This window comes from Cryptococcus neoformans, chromosome 3 (assembly GCF_000149385.1).
Source record: "Cryptococcus neoformans var. neoformans B-3501A chromosome 3, whole genome shotgun sequence".
Classification (NCBI taxonomy): Eukaryota; Fungi; Basidiomycota; class Tremellomycetes; order Tremellales; family Cryptococcaceae; genus Cryptococcus; species Cryptococcus deneoformans.
The window spans coordinates 949,146-974,145 of NC_009179.1; the positions used below are offsets into that span (position 1 = coordinate 949,146).

At 50.2% G+C, this 25,000-nt stretch overlaps 9 protein-coding genes across 9 annotated transcripts; 4 read left to right on the plus strand and 5 right to left on the minus strand.

Moving 5' to 3' along the window:
- Positions 1-233: 233 nt before the first annotated feature.
- Positions 234-3,034, minus strand: CNBC3530 (hypothetical protein; the record flags this gene model as incomplete). Its single annotated transcript, XM_771769.1, has 6 exons — positions 234-449; positions 512-529; positions 584-648; positions 699-774; positions 829-1,095; positions 1,157-3,034. 6 exons carry the CDS (start codon positions 3,032-3,034, stop codon positions 234-236), a joined length of 2,520 nt encoding a protein of 839 aa, XP_776862.1.
- A 244-nt stretch (positions 3,035-3,278) lies between these two features.
- On the minus strand, positions 3,279-6,497 carry CNBC3540 (hypothetical protein; the record flags this gene model as incomplete). Its single annotated transcript, XM_771770.1, has 8 exons — positions 3,279-3,460; positions 3,529-3,766; positions 3,858-4,046; positions 4,098-4,115; positions 4,183-4,247; positions 4,304-4,379; positions 4,445-4,717; positions 4,911-6,497. The coding sequence occupies 8 exons, from the start codon at positions 6,495-6,497 to the stop codon at positions 3,279-3,281; spliced, it is 2,628 nt and encodes an 875-aa protein (XP_776863.1).
- Positions 6,498-6,578: 81 nt separating this feature from the next.
- CNBC3550 (hypothetical protein) lies at positions 6,579-8,990 on the plus strand (the record flags this gene model as incomplete). The annotated part of the gene is made up of 3 exons (XM_771771.1): positions 6,579-6,989; positions 7,045-8,245; positions 8,317-8,990. 3 exons carry the CDS (start codon positions 6,579-6,581, stop codon positions 8,988-8,990), a joined length of 2,286 nt encoding a protein of 761 aa, XP_776864.1.
- Positions 8,991-11,326: 2,336 nt separating this feature from the next.
- Positions 11,327-12,334, minus strand: CNBC3560 (hypothetical protein; the record flags this gene model as incomplete). The annotated part of the gene is made up of 2 exons (XM_771772.1): positions 11,327-11,600; positions 11,658-12,334. 2 exons carry the CDS (start codon positions 12,332-12,334, stop codon positions 11,327-11,329), a joined length of 951 nt encoding a protein of 316 aa, XP_776865.1.
- A 2,035-nt stretch (positions 12,335-14,369) lies between these two features.
- Positions 14,370-14,891, plus strand: CNBC3570 (hypothetical protein; the record flags this gene model as incomplete). The annotated part of the gene is made up of 2 exons (XM_771773.1): positions 14,370-14,598; positions 14,656-14,891. The coding sequence occupies 2 exons, from the start codon at positions 14,370-14,372 to the stop codon at positions 14,889-14,891; spliced, it is 465 nt and encodes a 154-aa protein (XP_776866.1).
- A 1,803-nt stretch (positions 14,892-16,694) lies between these two features.
- CNBC3580 (hypothetical protein) lies at positions 16,695-18,209 on the plus strand (the record flags this gene model as incomplete). Its single annotated transcript, XM_771774.1, has 7 exons — positions 16,695-16,787; positions 16,872-16,989; positions 17,052-17,203; positions 17,267-17,395; positions 17,443-17,613; positions 17,673-17,897; positions 17,973-18,209. The coding sequence occupies 7 exons, from the start codon at positions 16,695-16,697 to the stop codon at positions 18,207-18,209; spliced, it is 1,125 nt and encodes a 374-aa protein (XP_776867.1).
- A 367-nt stretch (positions 18,210-18,576) lies between these two features.
- Positions 18,577-19,179, plus strand: CNBC3590 (hypothetical protein; the record flags this gene model as incomplete). The annotated part of the gene is made up of 3 exons (XM_771775.1): positions 18,577-18,669; positions 18,733-18,785; positions 18,966-19,179. The coding sequence occupies 3 exons, from the start codon at positions 18,577-18,579 to the stop codon at positions 19,177-19,179; spliced, it is 360 nt and encodes a 119-aa protein (XP_776868.1).
- Positions 19,180-19,265: 86 nt separating this feature from the next.
- On the minus strand, positions 19,266-21,261 carry CNBC3600 (hypothetical protein; the record flags this gene model as incomplete). Its single annotated transcript, XM_771776.1, has 6 exons — positions 19,266-20,069; positions 20,127-20,275; positions 20,329-20,589; positions 20,645-20,926; positions 21,034-21,124; positions 21,205-21,261. The coding sequence occupies 6 exons, from the start codon at positions 21,259-21,261 to the stop codon at positions 19,266-19,268; spliced, it is 1,644 nt and encodes a 547-aa protein (XP_776869.1).
- Positions 21,262-23,065: 1,804 nt separating this feature from the next.
- CNBC3610 (hypothetical protein) lies at positions 23,066-24,225 on the minus strand (the record flags this gene model as incomplete). The annotated part of the gene is made up of 6 exons (XM_771777.1): positions 23,066-23,094; positions 23,163-23,456; positions 23,507-23,708; positions 23,764-23,991; positions 24,062-24,141; positions 24,207-24,225. The coding sequence occupies 6 exons, from the start codon at positions 24,223-24,225 to the stop codon at positions 23,066-23,068; spliced, it is 852 nt and encodes a 283-aa protein (XP_776870.1).
- Positions 24,226-25,000: the final 775 nt, after the last annotated feature.

Sequence of the window (25,000 nt, forward strand, 5' to 3'; positions counted from 1 at the left end):
TCCATCTTGTCAACATTGCTTTGGGGTGAGGGTCGAAGCCGTTCGGGCCTCTGCAGTATTTTGCCAAAAAAGGTGCGATATGTTCAGTGAAGATTTTTTGGGTAGGTTCGAGGGAAAAGTTGCAGTCGTCAAAGATGGCACCAAAGACAATCTCGACTATACTGCCGTTGACCTGTATATTTTGTTAGATTGCTTAGTTTTGTTATAGGGTATGGAAGACGGAATGGACGAGTTTATACTCTTGAAAGGGATGAACGTACGCGAGAAATGACCACTTCCTCCCAATAATGCATGCCGCCTTCCTTATTCTCATTCAGGTCTTCATCTGCTTGAGCTTTTGCCTTTTGCATGAAATGGGTGGCTCGCTTAAGTTCAGAACGGGAATGGTCATCACCGTCAATGATAAGGTCTGACATTCCAAGCTCAACGGCAAGGGCGCATCGCAACCCCTTGAGAAATAATTCATTAGCAGATGCAGGTACGCAAATTTGGGCTTGTCTCTGCTACTTACTTCTGTCGTGCGTGATAGCTTAATACAGCCATTCATCAGATTCAACATTCAAAAAGACCGAACAGGACTTACTTTCATTATGGATAGCGAAGCAGGACCTTCATCGGGATAGCTGTCCATCAGGAGCTCAATAACGTCTGTATATACATAAGCTTACTATGACTGGTGGTCACTGCAGGGTACTTACAAAGATCAAGCAGAGCATTCCCCATCATCTTATATCTTTCTCGGATCCTTCTCGTTTGTTGCGCCGGCGCCAAACTCTAACAAGAAATTGCACATTAGTTTGTGGATGACGGATGATGTCGCAAACATACAAAGGCGTCCTCAAATTTCTTGTTGTCTTTAAATTTGTACCCCAAAACCTCGTAAGATGATTTTTTGAAAAAGTTGAGATATGCCGGTACATCAGGATTCTTGGGCTCTTCTGCTTTTGGCGGGGGTAGGACATGCTTGACATCGTCCCATGTATTGAAAAGATTAAGAGGCACCATCAGGTGGTGCAGGATGGCAATCACACTGTCAAGATCCTTGTTGGGCATATAAGACGCTCCTATTATAGCTTCAATGATGTCCGCAATGACCTTTTTTTTTCGCCAATCAACAGTTAGCTGCACGGTGTCAATGGGGTTCCAAGGTGCTCACCTTATCACCCAATACTCTACTTTCAGGGCCGTCGAAGCTTGTGGGCATTGTCTTTTTAGGTGCAAATTGCCCTGGCAGCAAGTCGAGTTCCCAGTCTCTCGGGGTCCACTCCTTCACTTTAAACTTTTTGTTCCTCACGTATTTGACCAATCCCTGCTTGACAGCATTGGCTGTAAGAGTACGATTGCTGATAAGCATATGACGATCTTGCCAAACTTTATTCATGTCGTCTTCAGAATCTGCTCCGCCACCTAAGAGATAGAAGTGCAGAGTGGTCATGAATTTGAGAAGTGTGTCACCCAAGATCTCCAGACGTTCGTACGTCCACCTGGGGACATTGAGACCTTCGGCCGCCGTAATAGCCTGCAAAGCCAGTTCGGGATCAAGGATGGAGTTGAACTCTTTAGCGGACATCTCTTCTGCGATAAGCATCGATTCCAAGTAGAAGATAAAGTAAGGTATGACGGTACATGTTCGGAAGACACTCGCGGGGATACAATGGCGATGCTCGAATTCTGGGACGAGGTATTGTCTGGGTCGTTCTTCAGCTGCCATAGCTGCCGTAGATATGTATGAACCTGTCTTGGCGAGGTTTACGGTTTCGACCTCGAGAATAGGTTGAGAAGGGTCAGTAAGTTGTGGCAAGGTGACATTTCCCTCTTTGAGTACGTCGCAAATCGTTTTTTCGGGAATGTCGGGATGGGGTGAGAGAGGATGCAAGTCTTGACGGACGTCGATGATGTAACTGCGACGCGACATTTCGGAAGGAGCGGTTGCCAAGCTGTCAACAATCTCACGCTTGAGGGAATCATAATCATCAAAAGTGAAGGGCAATGTCAACGCGCCATCAGTGACGGCGTCGACTTCCTTCCACGATATATCATCGAGCTTTAAAGATGCGCTTTTGCCTGCGACTAGTTGCTCCTTTGTTGGGGGGACGTATTCTCTGCGAAGAGGGAGTAACAGCCACTTGACCTTTCGTAAATCCGTTTTGAAAACCTTTTGTACTTCTGCTCTCATCAACTTTTCTGTGAACACCAATGCCTGATCGAGCTTTCCCGAGTAAAAGGTGTCCATCTTGCCACCGTTTATCACTCTCATTGTGGCACACAGAGGCGGTTGTTCGCCCACAGCCATTCGCACCTCAACCTGATTGGACTTTCTGAAGACGGGAAGAGGCCTGCTTGTTAGCATGCACATCATCCTGCACTCGGGATGATCATATTTTCCCTCCCCAGCCGGTGAGAGCTGCAAAATAGAGGCGTGCAGTGAACGGGGGTTGAAGGGTGGACATGTACTCCAGAACTCTGGCGTTGTTTGGTAATCGTACTGGCCATGACCTACACCACCTGTCGGACGAGGCAGTTGGTCCTTGATGACAGCCTTTTTAATTTCCCATGTGTCATGACACCTAGACTTGGTCCCTTTCGTATCCCCCTTCTTCTTCGGTCGGAGCGGAGTAGCCTGGAAGTTATCGTCGACTTCTCCATGCTTGTGGAGTTCTTTGACAGCCTCGAAAGATGCTGATTGCTTGGCGAGAGCTTTATTGGCCCATGGCGTGGAACGGACAGGTCCGTAAAATGGGAGGTTGACGGTACATACCCGCATAGACCCGGGAGGTGGCCCCGCATAGACGTTGGCGTCGCCTAGAGCTGCCTTTTTAGCCGCTTTTTTTGAAAGAGGAGGAGGTATGTAGCCTTCAGGAAGGACATCTTCCATTGAATAGTCTGGCGTGTGGCCTATGGTCTGAAGCCATGAAGAGAGGTGACTACCGGCTGATTGGAAAGTAAGGACTGTACCGTTAGGAGATTTGAAAGTGGTGGGTGATTTGGTGGCCGTCGAGTTGTCGGCAATGATGGAGGATGGTTCCTCCGTCATGATGGGCTGCAGGGGCGGGTTGTGTCTTCTTAAGAGCAACGGATATAACCAAACGCCGACTTTTGAGAACAACAACAAATGATTTTTACACCCGGCAAAACTCTAGCGTCACAACTTAACATGGCCAGGTTCGTGCAAAAATAAAAAAATAAAAAAAGAAGAACGGAAATGCAATTATTGCTGTATAAAACACATATTCATGCAAGTATAGGGGATTCCATATACACTCCTAGAAACTTTTTTATCATCTCCATTTCCCAAACGTCTTGTCCTCGGGGACGATCTCTTTGAACGACGGGCAGTCGCAAATATCTTTGATTCGGTTTTCATCTCGCAAACGTTTTATAGCTTCTTCACATACGTTCCTCACGGCCACATGCGTAGTGAAAGCCTTGCAACGCGCCACATCTTGATCATGGCAGGTAACTATTTATCTTTTCAGCTTGAAGAATGGACCCAAGTAGTATTTTTAACCACAAGGAATACACACTCACCGACACCCTCGCATAATTTCGGGCCGACTGCATCTAGTTTCCAATATGCACAGCCCTTGGCCTGCATCCATCTAGTTAACAAGCCCTTTGGGTGAAGATCGCTTGCACTGGGACCTTTGCAATATTTCTCGATAAAAGGCACGATGTGGTTATCGAATATCCTCTGGGTATGTTCAAGGGAAAAACCAGAGTCCTGGAAAATAGCACCGTAGATGACTTCGATAATGCTTCCCGTAAACTGCATCGTCGTTCAAGTCTTAGTTTTTTTTTTGTCCTTTTTCTTCCACCTCTCCATCTTTTCATAAACTAGGATCAAAATTCAAACTCACATGGTTGACAGCGACACCATCCCAGTAGTGTATACCTCCCTGTTCTTCTTCTGAAAGGCCAGCATCCGCCTGAGCCTTTGCGTCGCGCATAAAGTATGTCGCGCGACCCAGTTCCCTCTCCGCCCTTTCATCACCATCCTTGAGGAGGTCTTGTAGGCCTAGCTCAGTCGCTAGCGCGCATCGAAGTCCCTATTTCATGTTCGTCAGCGATCTGATTGGAATATATATATATAAAGATACCTCTGTGGTACGAAACGTCTGCATGGTTGTTATGCATTAGCAACAGTGACCGGCCCATCACAAACGATTCAATGGATGGACATACTTTCATGTTGGATAAAGAACCAGGTCCTTCTTCAGGGTACTTTGCCAGCAGGAATTCAATGACGTCTGCCCCAAGCTTCAGTTTTTTGTTTAGAATACCTTTGGGGGGGAATAAGACTCACGAAGATCCAAGACTGCATTACCTAGCATCTTGTAGTTTTCGCGGATCCTCCTCGCATGAGGCTGATTACTCATACTCTGTGAGATAACATGTCAGATCACATGGATTGGTTCAGTAAAAAAGAATGGCAGAATCAACTCACGATGACATCCTCGTACCTCCTTTTACGCTTGAATTTGTACCCCAGGATTTCACATGCTGAGAAAGAGTCCGTTTCGGTTTCGGCATCGGCAGCCCCATGTTCTTCGGTATCATGTTCATCATCCGACAGTGGAAGCACATGTTTGATCTCTTCCCAAGTACTAAAAAGATCGAGGGGGACATTGAGATGTATCAATGTGGAGATGACATTGTCAAAGTTCTTGTCCCTGCCATACGAGGCTCCAATGATAGCTTCAACAATATCTGCTAGGAGCTATAGAAATGGAAATGTTAGATTTGGCTATAGAAAAATTGAAAAAAACACCTGCCTTATCTCCCAGTTTCCTCATTTCTGGACCATCGTTACTTGTTTGCACAGCCTTCTTGGGCGCAATCTGCCCCGGCAACAGCTCTAGCTCCCAATCTCGTGGTACCCACTCTTTCACTTTAAGCCTTTTATCTCTCACGAATTCCACCAGCCCTAGCTTGATTGCGTTGGCGGTGAGTGTACGGTTACTGACAAGCTTGTGTCTATCCTGCCACACTTTCAACGAGTCTTCGCGAGAGTTTGCGCCTCCACCGTGCAGATAGACGTGGATGGTGATGAAGAATTTGAGCAGGGTATCGCCAAGGATCTCGAGGCGTTCATAGGTCCATGGGGTGACGTTTTGCGAGGAAGGGGCTGTGAGAGCTTGGAGAGCGAGTTCGGGATGGAGCAATGATCCAAACAGTTTGGTCGACATTTCGTACGCGATGAGCATGCATTCGAGTTGGTGGATGAAAAAGGGAAAGGGGGTGAGGGCGCGGAAGATGCTGGCGGGGATATAGTGGCGATTTTCATACTCTGGAATGAGGAACTGCGTTGAGCGCTGCTCGGCAGGCGTGGCAGAGGTGGTGATATATGAGCCATTTTTGGCGAGACACGCCGTCTCGACTTGGAGGATGGGCTGCTTGCGGTGTACAAGCTGGGGAAACAGACAGTTCTCGCCCTGGATCACTTGCAGGATCGTCTTCTCAGGTCGCTCCGGATGGGGAGAGTCGGGATTGAGGTCTTGACGGACAGCAGTAATGTAGCTTCGGCGGGTCAGTTCAGAATTCGCCGAGGCCATGGCATCGAAACATTGCGCGGCGAGGTCGTCCTCGTCTTTAAGGGTGAACGGAACTGTCAGGGGCCCATTGGCAACAGCTTCGACTTGCTCCCAAGCGATATCCTCACGCGCCAACGGACCTGGTTGTCGAGCGGAGGAGTACCCGTACGTGAGGGGAAGCAGCAGCCATTTGATTCGATGAAGATCTGCCTTGATGGGTCTCTGCAGCTCAGCCCTCATCAGCCGCTCTGTGAACCTCAGTGTCTGGCCGAGCGTGACGTCGTCGAGGCCGCCTTCCAGGGATCCGGCGCTGGTCATCCTCACGCAGCCGCGGTGGGTGGGCTGCTCCCCTACGCCGAGATTCACCTCGACCGTATCGTGCTTTTCGAACAGCGGCAAGGGCCTGCTGGTGAGCAAGCACATGGGCCTGCACTCGGGGTGGCCAAACGCCTTTTCGGCCGTCGGTGAGAGCAGGAGCACTGCGGCGTGTACCCGTTCTCCGGGCGCAAAGGGCGGGCACTCCTTCCAGAACTGGGGAGTGGTGCGGTACGCATAGTCGCCGCTCCCGTGTCCCTGCGGCAGCTCGTCCTTGATCAAGAGCTTCCTGCTCTCCCAGCGATAGTTGCACCGGGACTTTGTGGCCATGATGTCGTCTCTCGCCCTCGTGCGGGGCTGCGAGGGCGTGGGCTGGAAGCGGTCGTCGAGCTCGTGGCTGGCGAGGAGGCGCTGCACTGCGCGGAAGGACGCGGACTGCTTTGCACGGGCCTTGTTGGCGCAGGGGTCCGAGGTGACGGGGCCGAGGCCGGGGAGGTGGACGGTGCAGAGCGTGGCGGGGGGCGCGTCGCTGCGGTGGAAGCGGAAGGCGGGGGTGTGCCCGACGGCCACGTGCCAGCGCGAGAGATGGCCCCCAGCGTTCTGCAGCGAGAGCTCGGCGCCCGAGGGGGAGGTGAACAGCGGGGCAGACATGGGTATGCAGCGAGCAGAGTGGAGGCGCCGCAATTTACGCGACACATTGTGACTTCCTCCCCCACTTCCACTCCCCCACCCATGCTCCGTCTCCCCCGCATCACACGCCGCGCCCTCTCCTCTGGCGCCCTTGCGCCCCACTTTGACCGCCCACTCCCGCCCCCGCCGCCCGCGCCCCCTGCGCCCCTCTGCGCCCTCCCGCCGCTCACCGCGCCCGACGCCCTCGCGCCCCTCACCCGCCGCACCGTCCGCCACGCCGACGCCCTCGTCGCCCGCATCGCCGCAGCGCCCGCACACCCAGACCCCGCAGAGCTCCGCCGCGTCGTCAAGAACCTCGACCGCCTCAGCGATGTCCTCTGCGGCGTCATCGACATGTGCGAGCTCGTGCGCAACGTCCATCCGGACCCCCACTGGGTCGCGGCCGCCGAGAAGACGTACGAGACGCTGTGCAGCTTCATGAACCAGCTCAATACCAGCACGGGCCTCTATGACGTGAGTCCCAGCGTGGCGCCCCGTGCATCCGTGCTGCCGCTCATCCGCCCCCCAGGCACTCGTCGCAACCGTCTCCCACACGTTCCCCGGCAACCCCCTGTCGCCCGCCGAGCTCAGAGTCGCCCAGACCTTTCTCTCAGACTTTGAACGCTCGGGCATACAGCTGCCCCCGGGCGTCCGTGCCAAATTCGTCCGCCACTCGGACAACATCCTCTCCCTCGGCCGTACCTTTCTGTCCTTTGCCGCCGCTGGGCCCTCGGCGGACACGCCCATCGAAATACCAGAGCCAGAAGTGCTGCTCGCCGGGCTCAGCTCGAAATTCGTGGCGTCCTTGCCGCGGAAAAAGCGCAAGGGTCCCGCACTCCTTGCGCCTGGCTCCTGGGAAGCGCAGATGATCGGGAGATATGCAGACAATGAGGAGGCTCGGCGCCTCGTGTATATCGGCTCCATGCGAGAAGACAAGGACAGGGTCTACGTGCTCGAGACAATGCTGAAAGAACGGGCAGAGCTCGCTCACGTGCTTGGGAAGGAAACATGGGCCGATGTCGCCCTGTCCGACAAGATGGCCAAGACACCCCAAAACGTTTTACAGTTCCTCACGTCGCTGGCGACACACCACCGTCCATCGGCAGCCGCAGACGTTGCCGCCCTCCAACGCCTCAAGGCCCTTTCCACAGTCTCCCGCACCTCCTCTCAATTGCCCACCGTGCACGCTTGGGATAGAGATCATTATGCAGAGCAATATGCTGCATCGTTATTACCCAACGGATCCCTACCGTCCATCACACCCTACTTCTCCGTGGGCACAGCCATGTCTGGCCTTTCACACATGCTCTCCCGCCTCTATGGTATCTCCTTCAAGCCCGTGTCTGTCGCACATGGCGAAGTCTGGCACCCCTCGGTCAGGCGGTTGGACGTGATGGACGAACACGGGAAAAGAATAGGAGTGATCTACTGCGATTTGTTTTCACGACCCGGTAAGCCATCAGCCGGCGCAGCACACTATACCGTCCGCTGCTCGAGAAGGGTGGACGATGATCCTTCCGAAGGCGATGGCCTGCCTCCCGGATGGGATCAACACCTCGGTAAAGGAATGGAAGTGCAAGGTGAAGCGTTACATGGAAAAGAGGGCAAATACCAACTTCCCATCGTTGTGCTGACTACAGACTTTGGAACGGTCGAAGAAAGCGGCCCGGCATTGCTTGGGTGGAATGATCTCGAGACTCTGTTCCACGAGATGGGGCATGCTATCCACTGTAAGATTAAGATATTCCAACACAATGATTCAAAAAGAGGCACGATAAACTAACACACTACCATTTTTTAGCAATGATTGGCCAAACAGAGTTTCACAACGTGTCCGGTACTCGGTGCGCCACCGACTTTGTCGAGCTCCCTTCCATCCTCATGGAACACTTTATCTCTTCCCCAGCTGTCCTCAGCACATTCGCCACCCACTATACCACCAACGAACCTTTACCGATCCCCCTCATCCAAGCGCATCTGCAACTCGACCAGTCCCTCAAAGCCCTCGAAACACATTCCCAAATCCTGATGGCACTGCTTGACCAAAAGTACCACTCGATCAAGCACGGCGAACAACTCGACTCTACCCGAGTCTGGAACGAGCTGCAGAGCCAAGTGGGGGTGATCCCACCCGTGCGAGGGACGGCGTGGCAAACGCAGTTCGGACACTTGTACGGCTACGGCGCGACGTATTATTCCTATCTGTTTGATCGCGCAATCGCGGGCAAGATCTGGTCATCACTGTTTGCGCGGGGGCGTACCGGGCCCGCCGCCGCTAATCATGATCCGGCGGCGGCGGAAGACATACTCTCCAGGGAAGGAGGTGAAGCGTTCAAAGAAAAAGTCTTGAAATGGGGCGGTGGGAGAGATCCTTGGGAGATGGTCGGAGACGTGATTGGAGGTGCAGAGGGCGAGCAAGTAGCCAAGGGAGATGAAAAGGCCATGGAACTGGTCGGTAGATGGATGATCAAGTAGTATCTTGTGTGACTCGTTTGCACGGATCGATGATGATGATGATCATGATCATGATGATGACGTATACGCACAGGTCCAATTCTCACTTGGGAAATCGCTTATAGATGGATGCATATAATCACACGCCTACTCTAGACCGTTTGACCACCGCATCTTTTGAGCCGTCGTCTGCAGCTCGTTTATTCAGTACATCGACTGTCGACGCATCCTCCATCGATGTGTCTGCATCGGCTAATGGCGGCGCTAGCACTGGCATGGTCATAATGGCTTTAAAAGTCTTGCGTGCCTCTACAATTGTCAAACATGACTAGTTGAGCTTGGGGAACCCAAAAAAACAAGAGGAAACGATACCGATTCAGACTCACGTGCTCGAAGCAACACCATCTTTGGCGTTTTATCAACTGTCTCCCTTGCTAGATTTGCCGGCATCCCAATCAGAGTGCCACTATGACGCCCCCCGCTTTGTATCAGCAACCAAGGCCAAAGAAAAAAAAGGAAGGAAAGAAAAAAAAAAACGGAAGACGAACAGATTGACAATGTCCAAGCATCCCCGCAATCCATTCTCACTACCTCCAGGCCCACTTGAGAAAATGACTGATTTTCCTCCTGTGATTCTGATCACTTCCCGTGCATTTGAAAGAAAGTTTTGTCGGAATCTACGGGCTACATCAAGGGGGGTTGACGCTGGGGGGAAAAGGGCGGCAGAGTAAACAAGTTCAAACTATTATTGATTTTATCAGCAAAACGCAAAATAGGGATAACAACACAAGGTGGGACTTGCAACAACTCCATTTCGCTGCGCTTGACGCATCTGTTTACGATTAAACCTAAAGGTAAAGGCCCGCTCGTGAAGGGGAAGAGTGATTATTGAGATCTGATTAGGTCCAGGATTTGAGAGGTCGGTACATGCCAGCTGAAAAGATTTATCGGTCGTCGGAGAGACAGACAGAATATCATAATTCCTTAGAGCACTTGTGTTTTGGGCAGTCTAGGCCCGCATATGTATACGTATATGAGTTGGGGATTATCGACAGTCGCACAAATAGCGAAACAAAACTCACCAAACAATGAGCCTTTCCGTCATCCAGTCTGATATGATACCGTGTCACTTGAACCAGGGAAGCGTTCCCGTAAGAAGAAGAGGATGGCGATGCGCCGCTGGGAGATGCGAATCGGGGATCAAGACCAGGATAAGGCAGCCCTTTTTGGAAGGGCGATGGAAGAACTTGATTCGATGGTTCACCAGGAGCGATAGTGCACCCCACGACCGAGTATCCCACTGGCCCCCGCACAATTTCAGCCCATAAGGACAATCGTTTTTAAGTCGCATGTTTACTCACAATGCCCCGTCAGCGCTATCCGTCTGGCCACGCTCTCTCTGGCAGAGGTCTCCAAACCATCCCAGCAGTCTGCGTTGGAGACGACAAGAGGAGGTACAGGAGCTTTGCCCTTTCCTTTTTTGGCCTTTTTGGAATGGGTGTCTTCTTGAGAAGGTGGGAGTGGGAACGGGAGATACAGGTCGTAGTACATTGCAATAGTATAGGGTTGGTTTTGGGTGCACCTTGACACAAGGCAATTTTCAGAGGAACTTTTGGTAAATATGAAACAATCACAACGACTAATTAACTTCTTCAGCAGCAGTCGTCGGGCGGATGGGTCCGCTGTGTTCCTACTCGTCGTCTTCTTCTTACAATTATTCTTTCTTCATTCCTTCTTTTTTCACAACAAAAAAAACGCACACAATATGTCTGCACCACGCTTACACACCGTCAACCTCGTAATACGTGTCAATAGAGACGTGCCTGATGAAAAGAACAAAGGGCTATAATTCATGCTTTGTTGACAACCTGAGCAAAGCGGCAGCAGTGAGTCAAAGAAATAACCATAGTAGTGAGCCTTGCAGGTCAATGGGATTGAGACTTTAGGGCAGGGGCGTGATATCATGCAGTATAGAATACCACTTGACATAAAAAATATATATATATACAGAAAACACACTAATGGTGAAGTGTTCAAAGTCAAGGATCTACCTCAAGAAATATATCTCGTCCACCAGACTCTAAACTGATCATAACGTGTCAATTGAGTAAGCAAACGATGGGGTATATGACCGTACATTTATGATGAAAGGCGATATATAAATTGACGAGGCTAAGACTACAAACTTGGAGTACAGTACGGCTGGTCAATAATGTAGCTTGATCCCAATTATCATGTCAACCCAGGATACCCGAGACGTGCTTTAGTGCAACACTTGTCAGCGGCATGCAGCGCCTTCTATAAAAAAAAAAAAACTCACAGATAGCATACTTCCCTGATTCAAACATATTCAATCATTACCACGACATCCGTCTTCTCTTATGGAGGCTTGTGGTCAAAGCACTCTCCGCTAGTCTCTTGATTGCATCCTCAGTCGATACGTCATCATCCTTCGCAGAGAACTTGTCCCCGGCAATGGCGGTAAAATCTATGTTCTTGAGAGTCTGTGGAGGTGGAGGGATCTCCTGGCCAGTGTTGACCAGTACAGCTTCAAGTTGAGAGATACGTTCAGCGGCGGAGACCATCTGAGCAGATAAAGTGACATTGTCTGACTTCAAGCTCGAGACATAGCTGAATGAACATAAAAGGTTAAACAGTTACAAAACCTACTGCAAGATCCAGACTTACCTAGCGGTGGCGGGGTTCAGCTCAAAAACGCACGCTACATCGGCCCTGCTGCATCCTGCACACCTTGGTCGCGCATTGTCACACTTTCTCTTGATTTTGTGGCATCGAACACACGCTTGAGCAACTCCCTTAGGCGGATGCACGAATACTGGACCAAGCTTGAAGTCCCCTGATGGATGAGCGAAATCAAGTATGCCCTCCTCCGGCAAACCATCGCTGTTGACACCATTTTTTTCGTGCCCGCGAGGCTTGGACTGCCTTGCGCGTTTGCGCGGAGGTTTCTGAGGTTCTTCAATATTTTCCGTGGAGATGGATGGTCCAGCCTGCTCAGAATAGGAGTATTGCTGATTGATTGTAGGATCGGGATGGGAGGAATGATCGCGGTATCCTTCTTCCCATGGATTCTGCGCCCTTGGAGGAGGATTAGGTCCATTTGACCATCCGCGATATCCATCGTCTCTTGTGGATGAATTTTGGTATGATCCGAATGCCTGTGAAACACCATCAGATGGTTGTTGACCTTGAAGCTCTTCGCGCCGAGGAAGGTCAGGAGGTGCACCACCGTCACCAATGAGTTCTGGGGCAATTTGGATGCCCTGGGCAGCTCCGCTAGTGTCGGCTAAAGCTGCTGCAAGGGAGGGAAGATTCGGGGATTCTTGTGGGGGCGAGAAAGACATGGCCGGATGGATGGATGGCTTTAAGCGGATTGAGAAGATGGAGATGATGTTGTGGTGGGCGCTTCAGTTTCCGCATAAAGCAAAATGGACGGGGCTCGCCGAGCGGAATCAATTTTCATCAGGTGGCACGGCCGGCCGTTCTTCCCCCCCCTCCTCCTCCCTCCTCGCAAATAAAAATGCCGCCCCCCGCCGCCGCCGCCGTCCTCCTCGTAAAAAATAAATCTTATTATGTCACAGGTGCGGCGCGGTATCAGTAGTATCGGAGATACACACGTCAGTTGCCTGATTTTCGAGGTCACAACGCGGAAGTTGCCGCTCTGCGACTGGCTGCTGGTGGGCTGGCGTGATACGACGGAATCAGACGGTCATTTTCGGGTATCCGGCAGGAGTTTCAAGCATGCGTCAGAGAGCATTTCAGTTCACTTTCTGTCTGTAGTGCATAGATCTAGTGTATAGATATCTTCCCCGCCCTCTATACCCGTGCTATGCTATGTAGTTCAACCCCTATAGACCGCAATTGCTTCCTTCGTTGCTATCCCCACCATCTCTACCCACCTCACCAGCTGATTGGATCGAGTGGTGGTCTACTCGGAGAACATCGCCAAACGCAAATGCAGCGAGCAATCCAAGAAGGAGACGGATGAGAAGAGGATCCTGGGAAGGACGCGTACTGTGAGTATTTGGTCAGTTTCTCAGGCGCGGGTCAGTCACTAATGCCACCCTGTAGTTCCGTCAGTCGATCAAGGAAAACTGGGAATCACTCCCTCTCAGCAAATGCCGCGAGGCCTCCTTCTTGAGGAATGCTCTGTTCGCCGGTGACGGAATCCTACGTGCCGTCCATTTCATTGCCGGTCCAAAGAGCAAAACTTCTTGAGTACCGAGAATGTCGCGGCCGACGGTGATGGAATTGCTGATCTTGAGGATGATGACCTGGAGTACGACGAGTTCCTCCCCTTGTGCGACCTTTACAATGGTACCAAAGGGGATAAGCCGGGTTGGATGGTCTATGAGCCATGGTGCTGGTCCGAAGAGGTGAGTCAGTCCTACAATCAGCAGTAGCTTATGCCGACAGACAATGCTGCAGGTGCGCCTTGCTGTTTGGACCGCGTACGAATGCTGGCAATCCTCTCTCCGGAAGATGAGCCACACAACCGCTGACATCCTCCACCTCCCATTCAACTTTCACGGGATCGGTTCGTCAGGTTTCCGCCTTGCCGACAGGTACATTGATACGGATGACAGCACCGATTTGTTCCAGCCCAAGTTGCAATGTACCAAGAGCATGGTGAACTGGGATGTGATAACCGTGGTCCATTCATTTTCTGTCCCCGATTACACCGATGTCCCCTCCGACCCCTTTTCATTAACCTCACGTCTACCCGCTCTTCTCGATCTTCTCTAAACCACGCACCCTGGTCTCCTCGAAAGGCTCCAGGAACATCTTGCGCTTCCGCCTTGCCACAGCGAGGATGAGCTCAAGACCTTGTGGAAGATCCGCATTGGGTACGATTGTTCGCCATACCACCATAGGCTGAACAAATCAATCTCCCTGACCCGGTTCAGAAACATAACAGAGTATATCGACGATGTCACGGCTTCTGAGCGCGATACTGGGACTAGAGCCGTCTTGGGTATGATTGTTCACCGTATCATCATAGCTGAACAAAGCTATCTCCCTGAATCGGTTCAGAAGCATGACGGAGTATATTGATGATGCCATGGCTTCTGAGCGCGATACTGGGACTAGAGCCGTCTTGGGTATGATTGTTCACCGTATCATCATAGCTGAACAAAGCTATCTCCCTGAATCGGTTCAGAAGCATGACGGAGTATATTGATGATGCCATGGCTTCTGAGCGCGATACTGGGACTAGAGCCGTCTTGGGTACGATTGTTCACCGTATCATCATAGGCTGAACAAAGCTATCTCCCTGAATCGGTTCAGAAGCATGACGGAGTATATTGATGAAGCGCGATAGTAGGCTCCATCCTCAGCTAACGATGGATGGAGATGGATAGCTTTGGCGATTATTCTATGATTTTTGGCGAACGTGGGGTTGACACCGACTCTGCAGATCTCGAAGCCCACGAAAGTTACAATGTCAGCGTGACGACTATCGTCAAGATCGCTCATGAGCATAGGTTTTACCGCAGAATTATGCGGCGTAAGCCTTATCTTTCGCCCAAAACCATAGCTAAGAGGAAAGAGTGGGCCAGGAACAACGTGAAGAGGGACTGGCGGGACGTTGTTTTCACTGATGAATGTGCATTGGAGCTGGGGGGAGGAATTACGAGGCGGCAAAGGACTACCCGACGCGTAGGCGAAGCGTACGCTCCCCAACACATCCTGCCAACCTTCCATTCTGGTCGACAGAGCCTGATGGTTTGGGGAGCGATTAGCTACTACCAAAAATTCCCTCTCTTACGCCTTCCTTTGGCTCCATCGACGGTCAAAAATGGTGTCAGGATCAAGGCCGAATCCCTCAACGAATTCAGGTACACCGAGATGGTGATCAAAAGCCTCTTGGGGGCGAGGGTGGTATCCTTAGGTCGCTGAGGTCCTCCGGTTTCGAAAACATCCTTGTGTTGTGTAAGGGAACGAGGAGAACAATAAGGAAGATGGAGAGGAAGAGAACAATAAGCAGTTGGATAAGTAGTTTCGGAGGACCGAGGAGAGGAAGGAGACGAGAGGAAGAGAAGGAGGACTGCGCAAGAAGGCGTTAGGGAAGGGAGAGGTACGATTGGAGGAGACAGGGAAGTGTGGGAAAGCTGAGTCAGCTCGTAGAGCTGAGAAGGATATAAAAGGCGTAGCCTTTAGAGTAGATAAAATGCATAGCCCAAGCAGTTTAGTCTACTCGAACTCTGCAGTCTACCGAACCACTTCAGAGCTTCTAGAGCAATTGAACACAAACGACCCAGGACAACGAAACTATTGTAGCCTAAAGTACTTTCCGGCCTCTACGAGGACAGTGGTGCTGCTACAGAAGGGGAAGGTTGTTGGAATGTAACAAATGGTGATCCAACTGAGGGGGATGAGGAGGATTAAGGTTAATGTTCCGAGGCACAGAAAGGAAGTTTTTCATAGACATTCTTTATACATATATGGTAAATGCTTTATTCCTTCTTTTCTTCCCTCATGCAACGTAGTAGAAACTCTCAACGTAACCTAACTATACCTGATTTGTGACAGGCTGAAGGGGAAGGAGGTCGCGGTGGTCAAGCCATGTCCGGTACTGCATAACTCTGCCAGCGATAGGACAGAGGGGACATCGGCAGCGGACTAGAGCTTTGAAAGGCTACACCGATGCGATATCAGACAGATATCCCGACTTAACCTCTCGTCTAATGTACTCACAATATTCATCCCTTCACTTATAGACTGAGCCTCAATGGGTGTATCTCTTGAATAAGGCTTATAAGGCCGACTATGTGAAAGATGTGAGCAGTTCTTCGTGCTGCATATCGCTTCGCGAGGTGATGGTAATTGGGACGCCTACTCACCGGAAGGAACTCAAGGAGCTTGAAGGAGCCATGGTTTTAGCTTCAGAGCAAGGGCGAGACAGTCAAGATGAGTAGATACACTAGCCCATCGCCACCGTGCCAAGTCAGCAAAGTCATGTACAGTATGATATTTCCTCTCGTCGACATACACGGATATACAGTCCGGAGAAGAGACGCTGGGAGCCGAGCTTGTTGGTCAGATATTTTATCAGGGTTGTGGTGTGACTTGAGGGGTAAATAGAGATAGAAGTGTGTGGAACTTAAAAGAATTTGAGGAGAATCGTTTGGTGCTCTGAGTTGGTACTGAGGCATGAAACGGTGGGTTTCAGACGAGGAATCAGACGTGGTCCGGTATGTCACCCGCATGAACCAAACAAAAAATCAGATGGCCTGCGCCGCCCCAGTTGCAGCCCGTCGGCAGGCGGCGTGCCGCGCCCTGCCGCTCCAGAATCATAGTAGTAGGCGTACTCTGAAATTTTCGTCATGCCAGGTGGCAGGCCTTCCACGCCGTCTGCCGCGGAAGAATTAGGCGACCCTTTCCCACAGTGCTTCGTTGTCCGAATCAGTCGGCGGAATCTTTTAAAGAAGAGCTTCGGCCGCCGCGGACACCACCAATAAAATACTAATAAAATAGACGACAAAACGAATGACAAGAACGAAGAAGGTCAGCAAGCGTCGAACGTACTTTCTGTTATAATAATTTATCATCAAAAGGCATATATGTACGACTGTTAGCCCATTATATTAGCAACCGATTTCCGACCCAAGACGGGATACGTTTGACGGTAAGACAGTCTGTCAGTCTTATTCCTAGCACATACCACGACGACCATTATTGATTAGAGTAGTGGATCAAATCATGGCAAGCGGTTTTTCTTCAGAGAGTCCGGTGAACATCCTTCTCATAGGCCTCGGATCGATAGGTTCTATCTACGCCTATCTTCTTGAGAAGGTGTGTACTGCTGAATGTCAAGACTTTCATTGATACTTTCGGTAAATGTTGATAGCTGATCATCTATGTTTGCGTTACATGCAGTCAGGAAAAGCCAGGGTCACTGCAGTGGCTAGGTCTAACTATACGCTCTACACAACAAGTGGCGTGACGCTCGATACTGAAAGATTCGGCGAGATCAATAACTGGAAGCCTTACAGAGGTAGGCTTTGGACAATAAATTTGAGACTACCAGAAGCCATGGATAGCTAAACACAAATAAAGTCTTCAAAACTCAGCAAGAAGCGCTCAATGATGGTACTTTTTACGCCTCCTGTATTGTGTGTACAAAGTGTTTGCCCGATGTATTACCCAATGTCAAGCTCCTCGAGGATACATTAGCTAGTGATCAAATTGGATCTTATCACTTGATACAGGTGTGTACCAGATCTATGCGTGCAGAAGGTGATTAGACTAATTCAAGTGATGTGATGCCACAGAATGGACTTGGAATAGAAGAGGATTTGTTTACCGCTCTTGAAGGTAGAGAAATCCCTATCCTGTCCAGCTGTGCTTGGATTGGTATTATGACTTCCTCAGACGGTCAAGTTGTGTCATGGAGTGGCCAAGTATGTGTCGATCAGAATTTAAGCCAATGCGCTAATCATATTGGCAGGACATGCTTGTCACTGGTATTTACCCACCCGCCTCTCCAGAGACCGGGAATCAAACCCGGGCGTTCTCTTTGAAAGAGGCCGAAGCTCTCAACCTTTGGGTTGATTTGCTCAGAGCTGGTGGAGGAATTGTACATCCTACTGAGAGAATAGACTCCATTCGCTTCTCAAAGGTCTGTCCTTCTGTGACCCCCTTGTGCAAAGCCTGATCCTCATCTGATTTCGCTTGCAGAACGTGTGGAACTGTGCCTGGGCCTCCGTGCAGGGCCTTGTTCGAGCGACGGCTCTTGCATTTGCACCTTTATCCTTGGAGCAAGCCGCTGTGGTGAAGGCTTACTTTCGAGAAATTGTCGCTGTCGGATTCGAAGCTGGATTGCTGTGGAAGGGCATGATTCAATATCCCTCGGGGGAGATCAGTGCAGGCCTAGAGGATGTTGTCAATTATTGCTGGGACAAGGTGAGGGCGCTTTGCAGTGCCATTTTACCCATCGCTTTTTACACTCCGACTGACGTTGCAATTCTACGATCACAGATTACTGGAATGGCTGTTGCCCGCGGTGTAGGACACAAGTACTCATTACTCATTGATGTCGAAACGGGCCGTCCTTTCGAGCTTGAGGTTATCGTCGGCTCTGTTCTGCGTCTCGCTCAGAAACATAACATTGAGACCCCGCGACTCGAATATACCTATGTCTTGCTTAAGGTTTTACAGGGAGAAATTCTAAGGGAGAAACGGTTGAGGGTGAAAGAAAGGGCTGTAGTCGCGTAGGAGCAATTTCTAACCCCGTATCACCACGCGAAAGCGATCAACCTTAGACTTTGGAAAAGGAGAACAAATAAATCGCTAGAAAGAATTACATCAGATAATTGCAACATTCTATGCGCAAGTTTTAACGTAGTGATAATTTCCAGGTCTTTTTTATTGGTTCTACTTATGCTGTTAAAAAGCCTTTCCTTTGCAAAAGTGACCCTTTGTATCTTCTGCCTGTTCTCAAAGACTTCCTTTCATTCAAGGACTTCTTTGCTTGATTTCGAGGAGAGGATCATGGACTGGCTGATGCGTTCAAATCTTCGTAAAGTCTGAGTTTGATTCATATTGTGAACAGCGAGAAAGACGGCCACCAACAGCAGCTGTCATGTCAGACAGGCGAAAGCTTGCTGCCCCTCCTGGCGTGGGGGCTGGTAAACCTGATCACCCCTTTGCAGTCACTGTTGAAGACCCAGTACCTGTAAGGCTCTCAAAGATTTACATTTAGCACACCATTGACTCACAATGCTCTGGGGTCTTTCAGAATGCAATCGTACCAGATGGGTACGGAATCAAGTACCACGCGTACCACACAATGTCAGCCTATCTTTTTGAACCAATTCATTTCTTTGGAGACACGCTGATATGTTGAACGCGCTCAACAGCACTGAGGGTGTTTTGTAGGTCAGATTACGTGAAGAAGAGTCGGTACTTTCTGTTTTTTACTGAGCAAAATCTCTAGCCTACCAGCAGGCACTGCGCTGCCTGGGGGTGCAGTGCTCCCAATGTCCAGTGTCGCAGACTTTCCTATGATATTACCGCTTGGAACGAAACTGCCGGGTGGTGTTATGGTGCCTGTGAGTTGCAATTAGCGACTTCCTCGATGCTGATCAGCCGGCTGGGAACTGAAAAGATCGTCCTGGATAAAGTGGCCAAGCCAGGGCCTCCCGCTGCCAAAGTTCCTCCAGGTCCCATTTGCAGCATACAGTAGTAAATTGATCAGTGATCAAAGGATTAATGGAGATATAAGGAGATCCAAAATCATCAGCTATGCATTGTAGCATTGTACATATCCATCTAATCATCATCCCAGTGTCCCTGCTGCTTAGGGGGAGCTATTCCTGCTTGCTTGGCCACAATGATACTGTCCACTCTGAGAACACTGATAGCTGCCTCGGTCGCCAGCTTCAATGCCCAGTCTTTAGCAGCATATGGGTCGAAAACCCCCATGTCCTTAGTAGATCTGACACCCTCCTTCTCGCTCTCAATGTCCACACCCGCATCGACCTGTCCGTCGGCATGCGCTTTGTAGAGAGAACTGACGACATCTTCCGAGTTGAGGCCCGCGTTCTCAGCCAATGTACGAGGAACAACTTCACAAGCTTCGGCCCATCGCTTGATAGAATGTTGAGCGAGGCCGGCAGTTTTGCCACCGTAGGCGGAAATACGTCGAGCGAGTTCAATTTCGCTGGCGCCGGCACCAGGCACAAGCCGGCCGTCGCGGAAAAGGATGCGGATGGTATTAATACCGTCGTCAAGAGATCGTTCGAGGTCATCAAGGTAGTTGGCAGTGGCACCACGAAGAACGATAGTGGCAGTTCGAGTCTTCTCCCCTTCTTCCTGTCGAAGGACAGTGACACGGTCCCCACCGATCTCGATGGTCTCAAATACATCAACCATACCAGCTTCCTCGGGGGTGGGAGCACCGAGCCGGGCAAGAGGAGTGGCACCAACAACCCGACATAATCGTCGAAGGTCGAATTTGGAAAGAACCTTGATGACCGCAATGCCCATTCGATTGAGATAATGTAAGGCAAGGTCACCAATACCGGAACCAGCAATGATGAGCTTGACACCGGAGTCGGCAATTTCTTTGAAGTACTATGAAAACAGTAAGAAACACTGATTTTGATAGAGATAATGAGGGGGGTAACTTACGCCCTCGAGTTGTTTCTCTTCACCGCGTGAGAAGTTCAACAGATCTTCCGCCTTTTTGAGCAGAACAGTACCCTTAGTCTCAGTCTGGGAGATATCCAGACCACAAGTATATACTGCTACCTTAGCCCTGGTAGCATTCTTCACAATACCTGAGATAAACGTAAGCAAACAGTTTCAAATTCTGGCGCTCGAGACAACGGACCTTCAGGTTCTCTACCGAACACCATGCCCCGAACGACTCTGCTCGCCTCAAGACCGCCGCCCAGAACCTTGACTACTCGCACTGAATCGACGTTGAAATCCTTAGGGTTTTTAGGCATGACTGCCAAGGCAGCCTCGGCGACAAGTTTTGAGAGCAGTACTTCACATCCAGGTTGCTTGGAGGCAAGGGAAGAAGAAACTGCAGCTGCAAGGTTGTCGACAGAAGGTAAGGGAGAAGATGTGATCTGTGCGGCCACCAGAGCTGGAAGACAGGAGCAAGTCAGTATTCAACAGCGTATGGGATGCACGCTACTCACTTTCGAGCTCTTCTCGTCCCTTTGCCAAGGCCATCTCGTACCCCTGAATGACGTCTGACGGGTGCAAACCCATAGTCAAAAGATGTTCCGATCGTTTGAGCAGCTCTCCGGCAAAGATGAGCACTAGATTGGTCGCGTCCCCCATCTCGGCCTCCTGAGCAGTACTAGCCATGACCAGAAGCTTCGCAGCAGGATGGGCAACCTCAATTTCTCGGATAATGGTGGCAGCATCAGAAGTGACAAAAAGTCGTCCCAGGTGGTTGATAATAAGTTTGTTCCGACCTAGATTCACAAGTGTCAGCATGCTTCCTAAGACGAAGACGAGGAGACGATGGCAACAAGAGGCCCTATCCTCGACAGCAACGGGCCCAACAAACGAGATCACTGACCATTGGGTCCGAATGAGGTCCTCACTATCTCGCTGAGCTCTCCAACAGCCGCTATGTTCCTCAAGACGGCCTCCTCCAGTCCAGACAAGTGCTGTGTAGATGGTAGAGAAGCATAGTCAGCAATTTATCCAAGCAGGCGTGGCTGACACAGTAAATTGAGCAGAGGCGTACCTTGTAGCCAGACTTAAAAAGGTCGGGGCCTGAGGCCTTGGGTACTTTTAGAGACATCCTGTTCTTCAGTGTACGAGATATAAAAGGGTAGGAAGACGTTGGAAGGTTATGGTGTTTCTTGCCCAAAATGTCGCTCGACCACCACCGCCGTGCAGACCGCGCGAACAAACGCGGCTGGCGGCTCCTGCCGCCGACACCACGAGCCATCACGCACAATTAGTCCCGTCGCGGGGATTTGGCTCTGCGGCTGGATATGGCAGCCGGTATCTGAGGGTTTCCTGCTATGGCATGTTTATCTCGTGTATCACCAGTATATCCCACCCACCGCTATGCATGGAAAAATTGAGCACTTACTCAGCACCCCGACTCCCTAGCTGTCTCGCCACCGTGCATCTTTTAGTTCACTCCTTAGCGTCCTATCACTCGCATCGTCGCATACCACAACCTCACCCTCCCTTTCCGGTTGTCCGCCCTGCCATCACGCCTAACCTCAACCAATTCCATCGTACTCCTGGCTGCTAATTATTATCACTGACAGCCCCTCCTCCTGTCCTCCAGACTTTCTATATCTCTGAACTTGTATCAATCAATCATCCACAGCTCAACCGGTTCTTGAGAATGCCTCCAGTTCGCCACCAAGCGCCGAATAGGTAAGCGGCCTGATACTTCGTAGGAGGAACCAGCTAATACCGATGAACCCCTTTTGGAAAAACAGACTTGTAATTCAAAGAAGGCCCATTCCTGTAGTAGAAGCGGAGTGTATTTTACGTTCCGATATGGAAATTGTAGGTCCAAAACCAATGTCTATCTGTGCGTTGTCGCTCACGTACATGTAACAGAGCCATAGGACACCTGTCTGTTGCCGATGTCCTGGCTGCCCACCTGAGGGCCGTATCATGCAATTTGGAAGCTGGTTGTCACATGATGGACTGACATATTACGATTCTATCAAAGAGGCCGAAAAGAAGATGCCGCCCCATCAGTCCGTCAGCAACTACCCACCCCTTTCTGCTCGTAACCAGAATACCCCTCCACCCTCTGTCGGTATCGCCACCGACAATGCCAGAGCCTATCCAGCGTCTTCATCAACCAAACATTTTGTGCCTCCTTTTCCCGCTGCTCTACAAATGCCAGTAATGAAGGCTGTGTCCAGTGTTAAAGACGTTGGGGAGGGCGACAGACTCCTACGATACCTTAAAGATGTTTTGGAATGTCTTCAACCAAATTCTTTGAAGGGACAACAATATACTCCTTTCCAGCCTAATGACTTCTCGACTGTCTCTGATTTGCTCCCCGCCTTGGGCCTGCGACTTCCTCAACTCTTGTCGAATGTCCAAAAGCTTGATAACAAGACCGAATGGCTTCGATCCATCCTCAGAAGCTTAATTACAGCGATAGAGTGTCACATAAATTTACTCCGGAAGAAGGATGCCGAGATTAGTGAATTGAAGGATAGGATGTCAAGAGTAGAAGAAAGATTGAGACAAATTGAGGGTAAAGACGCTGAAAAACCGGTGCGAAAATGAGCTAGGACACTTCCACAGCAGTGCGATACCGATATTGAAGTAAGTGGTGTATGCCGTACTGTGATTATCAACGCTTACACCGGAATACAGAACCTGCTCCACGGCTTTGGTTGGGAAAATGGTAGTGCTGCCGATCAAGGGCACGAGACACTTTATACGCCCGAAAGCCCCTTATGATCCTACCCATCATGCCAATGGTGTTACCAAAGTCCGGACCATGTCATTTCCAGATATGCATCATTGCTCGTTTTACCCACAACGTACAAAGCCTCTCCCTGATTTCAAATGCTTCCATCTATGTCATATGTAGTAGTATTTCTATCTGATCGTTTTCATTACTCAATGAGTCCCGAAAGCTTTCGGGCTAGCAGTTATCGTCAGCGATTTTGTTCATTCTTTCAATTCCAGAGAGAAAAAAAAGCCCAAACTCACGGTCACGGCCGCAAGCCCAGCTAGTGACGTTCCTCCAACCAGCATCAACCTTGAGATGGAAAGCGTTCATCATAGAAGTCTCAATCAGGAAGAGGATAGCAGCACCAATCTCCGATGCGTTGGTCATGCGACGAGGGAACATTGAGTGAGCGTTCATCTCGTCCTTGAAGTAATCCCCGCGACCCCCGCTGTTCATAAGAGCCGAATAGACAAGGGCAGGGGCGATAGAGTTAACTCGGATACCTGTAGGAGCCAGGAAGTCGGCAGCCGCGCTGGTAATGCCCAGGACGGTAGCTAGTGATATGTCAACAAGGATGTTACTAGGGTTGATTAATTAAACCTACTTTTGGAAGGGCCATAAGTAAGGCATCGAGCGGGAGGATCGAAAGCTACGATTGAGGAGATGTTGACAATACAGCCTCGCTCTTCTTCGACTCGTTCATGGAAGGGGTCAAGAGGTGGGTATTGAGAGTTGATGGCGTCGGCAACAACGGCGTCAACACAGAAGGTACCGTACGCATTGACTTTCATGACCTTCTCAAAGTCCTTTTTTTTCCGATGTCAGTTGCGAATCAACACGCAGGCAATGCAGTAATCTTACATCCAGCTTATCAGCCATCTTGGGCCCCCAAGGCATGCCAGGGTTAATGGCCGCGCAATGCACGCCACCTGCCAAAGATCCCTTAGGCACCTTCTTCAATGCCGCTTGAATTGCTTGCTCCATCTTCGCCCTGTCGGCAATGTCAGTCTGCTGGTAGACATAACGTTCAGAGTTTGGGAGCTCCTTGATCTTTTTCTCTCCATCCGCAGGAGAAAGGATGTCGAAAATCTGAGTAAAATGAATTATAAGCGTACAGTTCTTCGCTGGCATTCTTACAACTTGTGACAAGCTGACTCACGATTGGATAGCCCCCCTTTTCGGCAATAAGTTTGGCGGTGGAGCCTCCAATAGAACCGAGACCTCCGGTGATGACAAAAGCTTCCAAGTAGATGTCAGCTCATAGTCTCCTGGAGCAACAATACGCAAGAGGATGATGTACTTACACTTTCCTTCGATCTTCATATTTGCCGCTGTTTGTTGTTTTCTACACTGGGAGTTGAAGATGAAGGGAAGGTCGGGCAATGATGTTTGGGTGCGAAGATGGCGAGATGTGCGAACAGCATAGCCATACTGGACCTATATAAACCTTTGAAGTTAACTCTAACTAATGGTGGAAAGACCAGCTGTTCGGTCCTCTGGACCGTTCATCCAGGTATTCGTGGGACTGTACATGAGGGATACTCATATACTTGCCTTTGTACGGACCGGCCAACCGTTGCTATCATTTAACTTGGCAATCGAGTACGCCAAAGAAGAGAGGGGCAAGATCCTGAAGCAAGTGACAGTGCTACTAGTTTGCAACAGCCAGAGCTGTACGCTCAGAATAACAAATAAGGCGACTCCGGATCGGAAAAACCGGGACAAACGTTAGAATAGAGGTTTATCAAGGCCTGCGGCAATTGACGATAGACGGCTAGATGCATGTAAACTGCAACAAGGGCTTTGCGGCAATCGGCAAATGAGGGAATGTCGCGGATCGCGGAATTACAGGGTGGTTAAAATGATTAGATTATTAAGAAGGTACGCAAATGTGGTTACATACGTACGTATCTACGCACGTCGATAGTACACCGACATATCCGCTTCGTATGGACTATTCGAAATTCGAAACATGTCCGCTGTACGCGGAGTTCAACGGAAGACACATGGGCTCCCTGACTTCTGGTTAATGGTTTGATGTCATTGTCACCATTACGTACGTAAGGAGTAACCCTCCTCTACTAAGCTCTTCCAAAAC